Below are 6885 nucleotides of genomic sequence, written 5' to 3' on the forward strand. Positions count from 1 at the left end.
CTTTCTTGAATATTGGTGTGACCAGTGCATTCAAGTCAAATAACAACCCCAGTGCATGTCTGTCACTCATCTAGCGCCCAGCGACATGTGCTACCACATAATTTCTTCTGGGCTTCTCAAGAATTGCTTGAGAACCAGAAGCTAGAGGAATTCTGTGTTCTCTAATCTCCACACCTCACTGTCCCATCCCTATCTGAGTCATAAGACCTTACAAATGTATGTTCAGGACATTATAGTGTGAAATTTACTAGGAAAGCTACAATCATTTCTCACAGTTGTCCTGCAATCCCTTTCATGTTCCACATCCCTCACTTACATCAACATAATGAACAGAGAAATGAATGATATCTACTAATCCATGTTTTAACACTTTTTACAAGAATGAGAAGGGAATATTTTGCAGCATGTCACTTTATTTGGGGTGTTTTTATCTGGGAAGTTATTTAACAATGACTGCTGTCAGTGTGATTATCTCGTCACACTTATTCTAAAATACTTTTTCTTTTACTTGTGGCAAATTTGTATAAGTATGCTTTAACAAGCACTGATGCAGATTTCTCTACCTTTACATAAAACTTTATAAAACATCATTTCTGATTCAGTACGTTGAACAATTTACTGATAGAAAGTCAAACCCACACCTCATCCTTGAGTGTACAAGTCAGGTAAAGATAAGATTTTGTATTGGATTGGTTTAGGTATCCATGTCACATATTTGTCATTGAAATAAGTCCTTAATAATGCAGTTATGTGCTTTAGAGATTATTATGATAAAAATTCCAGGAAGTTTAATTATTTTCAACTGCCTTTTTTTTCCCCCCCACCAGCTGGTCACAAACCGTCCAAATGTCATATTAATGGGTGATGTCGTAGGAGATGCAGGTATGGCAGAGGGCGTGCACTGTCCAAATGCAATACTGAAAATAGGTTTTCTGTATGACAAGGTCAGTACAATACATGAATTTAAATAAATAATTTAACAATAAAAACAAAGACAAGCATGATGAAAGGAGTAGAGAGGGAGGGGAGGGGGGGGGGTGTAATCCCCCCCCCTCTCTCTCTCAAGTAGAAATTGTCAAAAAAGTAACATTTAAATTTGTTTGAAGATGATTTTATTATCTAGTAAATTTTTACAGTACTGCATAGGTGATAAATAATTTTTATCACTGTATATCTTACTCCTTTGTGCACATCAATAAGGCTCAGTGATGGACAATTTAAATTGTTTTTCCTGCTAGTATTATAATTAATGAACGTTACTGTTTATTTCAAACTGTGGTTGATTGTTTGCAACAAACTTTGTGAGGGAGTAAATGTACTGTGAGGCTGTTGTCAATGTGCTGAGCTGTGTACAAGGGGTTCAACAGTGCACACCACATATTAACTTTATTACACACTTCTGTGCAACAATCACTCTTGTTCCATGATATGATGCTGCTAAACAGGAATAATCCACTTTGACATTTTCATCTTCAAAATCTAATATTATCCACAATGAATAAGTTGCTGAAGTTAGAATTTAACATGATCTTTAACAGTCTATGTCTACATCCATACTCCGCAAGCCACCTGACGGTGTGTGGCGGAGGTTCTTATCAACATAAGCAGCTAAGAATTCAGAATATTTTCTGTCATGAATTATTTCCTATGTTGTGGTCAGATCTTTTGTCATCTTAAGTTTATTAAATTTTCAAGAAAATTTTATTTATATTTTCAAATGGTATAGTTTCCACATTAGGTTTGAGTATGGGACTTCCAACATGAGCAAAGAGAATTATTTCTCTCTCCTGGTTATATGATGGCATATATATTTTCTAGATTTCAATTCAGTATCAGAAAAAATCTCCACAGTAACCTTGAATCAGGAAACAAGAGATACACAGTCACAATGCACGTGCACCAACAAACGATCACAATTGAAAGAAAACACAAGACGTCGAAGACTTGGGAAGACATGGAAGAAGTAACAAAGAAAATAACAGAAAGATGTGTTAAAATTGTATTAGGAGACTTTTATGCGCAACTGGGCAAAGAGAAGTAGAACAAGCAAATCACAGACCCGAACACAGCAAACAGTCACACCAACAAGAAGGGGCAACATCTCATACTGTACTGTCAAAATTTTAACCTAAAAATTATGTCAAAGCAATTTCAAAAGCCAAGACAAAAATTCACAACATGGAAAAAGCGCAAAAACATACGGGGGGAATTCCAAATAGGTCATGTAGTCATAACGAACAAAAATACAAGAGGAATTCTGAATGTGAGAACACTCAAAGAAATCTTAAGAGTCTGACCATCCCTTCAAAGATAAAATTAGTGAAGAAATTAATCAACATACAACAGAAAATTGGACAGGCCTCACGAAGACAATTCGGAATGCAATTCATTGGTGTCAACCTTCTAGGAAATGAGAACATAGATGGTGGTACGCAACTTGCAATGAATCCATTGAACATAGAAAGAAGTTTAGCAGTAGAAGAAAACGAGAGACATGGCAGGATTTCTATTAAGTGCAGAAGCAATCCTCAAAAGATATTAGAAGAGTGAAAAGGACACACAACAAAAGTAGACTAAATAAAATTGAGGGAGACTGCAAGAGAAATAACATGAGAAATTTCTACAGAAAATTCAGAGAAAATACAAAGGGTCTCCAAATATATGCTTCAAAAGAATAGGCCAATCTCTGGAAACAAATACTAAAGAAAATAGCAGAATTTTTAAAAACTATTTTGATAAACTCCTCAGTTGCTTGAAGTCTAAAGAAAAATTACACTCATAAAAACAACACCAAACCCAGGTTGAAAACAGTCTACAATAACAGAGAAAGAGGAGATTATAAAATAACTAAAAAAAAAAGACAGGGCCCCAGCAGAAGACAACATTATCTCTGGAAACTCAAAAGACAAAATTCTCAAAGAAATATGGAATACAAAGAAAATTCCACAGGAATGGAAAAGTGCATTGATTCGCCAGCTAGACAAAAGAGCGACAAGCCAGACCCTTATAATTACAGAGGTATCTCCCCAACGCACTACTCAGCAGACTAGAACCACAAGCCGACACAAAGATAGGTGAACACTAAGAAGGCTTCAGAAAAGGAAGGTCCTTACTGAATAGATTTGCAACTCTCCTGCAGATCAAACACATGAGCAACACTGTAGTCACATTCATGGACTTTAGGAAGGCCTGCAACTCCATAGACAGGCAGACGTTCTTTGACACATAAGAAGTGTATGGAATAGACAGAAAAACTAGGATACTTACAGACACCACATCCAAAATAAAATTTATAGGAGAAACCTCAGACCCATTTGAGATACATACAGGGCTCAGACAAAGAGATGGTCTCCATCAATTTCATTCCACAAGGTCTTAGAAACAAATTACCAAACAGTGGGGGGTGGGAGGGGGGGGGGGGGGGGAGTGAAAAGGGATTTAGGGAGAACATGTGCCAACAAGATGCTCATAAGGTGTGTGGCATTTGCATATGACATGGCTATACTCAGCGGCAGTAGACAATAAGCATAGGAATGCTTACACAAAGTCTTACAAAAGAGGTTCATAGATATATGAGAAAATGCAGTACATTGAAAGAAAGAAAAACAATAACAACCAAACCATGTACACAAAATACAGAAAGGTTAACAGAGTGGAAAAATTCAGATATCTTTGGGAATATATACAAATAGGAGGATCAGACAAGGGATCCAACATAGAATGAACAAAAAAACATCAGAAAGTGTATGAATTGATCATGATGCACAACAATAAAATGAATGTTTCGAGACAGGCCAAATTCAGGCACTGCAATACAGTTGTACTACCAGAAGTGCTCTAGGCATCAGAAATGACCATAATCAGAGCATGAGGCATCACAGAGACACAAAAAATAGAACAGAAAATCCCGAGAAAAAGTTTTGGAGCAGTACACAGAGATGGTATATGGATGAAGAGACCATCTGAAGAATTATATGGACATACAGACAAATTGATAGAAATGATCAGAAAATGGCAACTATAATTCTGTGGACACATACACTGAGGTGACAGAAGTAATGGGATATCTCCTAATATTGTATCGGACCTCCTTTTGCCCGGTGTAGTGCAGCAACTCTGTGTGACATGGACTCAGCAAGTCATTGGAAGCCCCCTCCTGTAAGTGTGAAAGTGTTGTCGGTGCAGAATTTTGTGCATGAAGACCTCTCAGTTTTGTACCATAAATGTTCAGTGGGGTGCATTTAGGGCAGTGTGAGTGGCCAATGACCAAATCATTTGCTCGAATTGTCTAGAACGTTCTTCAAACCAGTCACGAACAATTGTGGCCCAGTCACATGGCACATTGTCATTCATAAAAATTCCATCTGGGAACGTAATATCCATGAATGGCTGAAAATATGGTCTCCAAGCAGCCTGACATAACCATTTCCAGTCATTGGTTCAGTTAGACCAGAGGACCCAGTCCATTCCATATAAACACAGCCGCACCATTACAGAGAGCTACCACCAACTTTCACAGTGCATTCTTGACAACTTGTGTCCATGGCTTTGTAGTGTCTGCATCACATTTTTCTTACCAGCAACTCATACCAACAGAAATCACGGCTTATTTGACCAGGCCATGGTTTTTCATTCATTTTGAGTGCCCAATCGATATGGTCACTAACCCAGGGGAGGCACTGCAGTGATGTTGCACTGTTAGCAAAAGTATTCGCATTAGTTGTATGGTGCCATAGCCCATTAACACTAAATTTTGCCACACTGTCCTAATGGATAGATTCATTGGAAGACCCAATTAATTTCTGCAGTTATTTCATGCGGTGTTGCTTGTCTATTAGCGCTGACAGTTCCTATGCAAACATCACTGCTCTGGTGATTAAGTGAAGGCTGTCGTCCACTGCACTGTCTGTGGTGAGAGGTAACATCTGAAATTGGGTATTCTCAAAGTACTCTTGACACTGTGGATCTCAGAATATTGAATTCCCTATTGATTTCCAAAATGGAAAGTCCCATGCCTGCAGTTCCTACTACTATTCTGTGTTCATAATCTATTAATTCCTGTCATGCAGCCATAATCATGTCAGAAATCTTTTCACATGAATCATCCAAGTACAAATCACCCAAGTACAAATGACAGTTCCGCCAGTGCCGTACCTTGTGTACACAATACTACCGCAATCTGTATATGTTTTTTGTCACCTCAGTGTACATAGAATGAACAACAGACTTACAAAGAGGATTTTTGATGCAGTGAACAGTTCAAATAAAAAAATTGGTTTCAAGAAATAGGAGAAGACATAAAACAAGCAGAGATCTGTAGGGAAATGATAAATGAAAAAGAAACCTTCAGAAACAAAGTTATGAATATAAAATTTAAAGTAAAAGAAAGGAAGAAAACAGACAAGATGTGGGCAGAGGAAAGGAAGTAGGAACAAAATAAAAGAATGAAGAGGTTTCAGGAAGAGAAAAAGAAAGAAACAAGAAAAAAGAATAATGATTTAACATTCAAGTTAATCACTGTCCTGGGGGCAAAAATGTGTAGTAGTAGTAGTAATAACAATAATTTATCAGGAAAAGATTGGATGCTCTATCAATCCTATGGCACACTTGTCTGTACAGAATTCATTTAACGGGACATATACCCTGTTTTAAACACATTAGTTATTAACTTTAAAAATAATTTTCATAATATAAATATTTACGTTCCTGACTTCTTAAGTTATCCCATATAATAAATGTATTTTCTTATGTTCCAGGTTGACGAGTGCTTAGAAGAATATTTAAATCATTTTGACATTGTTCTTGTAGACGACCAGACTATGAATGTAATGAATGCTTTGCTACAACTTATTATTTAACAAAGTATGTGCTGTGAACTTTTTAACTTTTTTTACCCTCATGACATGAAGCTTTAACTGCACAAAATAGTGAGATTTTTCCTTTTTCTTGTATATATTAAACTAAAGTTAAATGTTAGCTGTGACTGACTTTCTAAAAGTCTGTAATAAATATTTTTATTTTCCTTAATGCTTGTTTTCTGATGATTTCATCGATGCTAGAACACACACCATGAACACTAAAAGTAACATCCAAGTGTAGTAAGTTAAAACAAAAATTTAAATACTTGAGTGGTACAAAATGTAACTAATGAGCAGATCAAGCATAGCTTGATAATGACAGCATATGAACAAAGTACATGGTAATTGGCAGAAACGGTCAAAGTATATTTAATTTGCAGTTGTACCTTTTCACCATTGTGAAGGCACCTAGTTACTTTTGTCAGTTACTGAACTGCATGCAAGGACAGATAAAATACTGTAAAGCTACACCTCCTAGGGCAATTATCGCAATATGAATTCATTTAATTTTTGAATAAACTCACCAGCCACTTGAATGGCCTGATACCGGATGGCATATCTTCCAACACTGTGTTTTGTTATGAGTTATATACATTGTAATCCTTGGCTACCCCTCGAATTTTTCCACCATACTGCAGCTTCCAGTACTAAATTAGCTATTCCAGGGTGCCTTAGTGAGTATCATTCAGCTGATAAAATATTTTCTACCAACTTATTCACCTCTTCACTGCATACTTTACCTATCTGGTTTCAATCAATCTTTTTTATTAACAGTTCCTTCTTATCTGGTCCCCCCCCCCCCCCCCCCCCCCCCATATAACCACAAGAATGATTTTTAAAGAATGTCTTCCTCAGTTTTGCTTATCCTTAACATAAATTTGGCACCAAGTAACCAGTGCATTCTGTGCAAGATTAAATATAATTTTCTTCCATAGATCCTTCTTTTTTTCCATAGATCCTTGATCCTCAAGGATGTAGAATACAGTACAATGCAAGAATACTTCATTCTTTAATACCTATTTCACTT

General features: G+C 36.6%; 1 protein-coding gene across 3 annotated transcripts in view; it reads left to right on the top strand.

Annotated features, from left to right (window-relative positions):
* LOC126474875 (7-methylguanosine phosphate-specific 5'-nucleotidase) overlaps positions 1-6027 on the top strand; it is a 95970-nt gene extending 89943 nt beyond the window's left edge. For 2 of the 3 annotated variants that reach the window (XM_050102355.1, XM_050102356.1), the window contains exons 7-8: positions 828-944; positions 5757-6027. In XM_050102355.1, the coding sequence (XP_049958312.1) occupies positions 828-944; positions 5757-5858 (219 nt within the window). In that variant the 3' untranslated portion in view covers positions 5859-6027. The remainder of the gene's footprint in view (positions 1-827; positions 945-5756) is intronic. The other variant, XM_050102357.1, reaches the window with a different exon arrangement.
* Positions 6028-6885: the final 858 nt, after the last annotated feature.

This window comes from Schistocerca serialis, chromosome 4, assembly GCF_023864345.2.
Source record: "Schistocerca serialis cubense isolate TAMUIC-IGC-003099 chromosome 4, iqSchSeri2.2, whole genome shotgun sequence".
Classification (NCBI taxonomy): Eukaryota; Metazoa; Arthropoda; class Insecta; order Orthoptera; family Acrididae; genus Schistocerca; species Schistocerca serialis.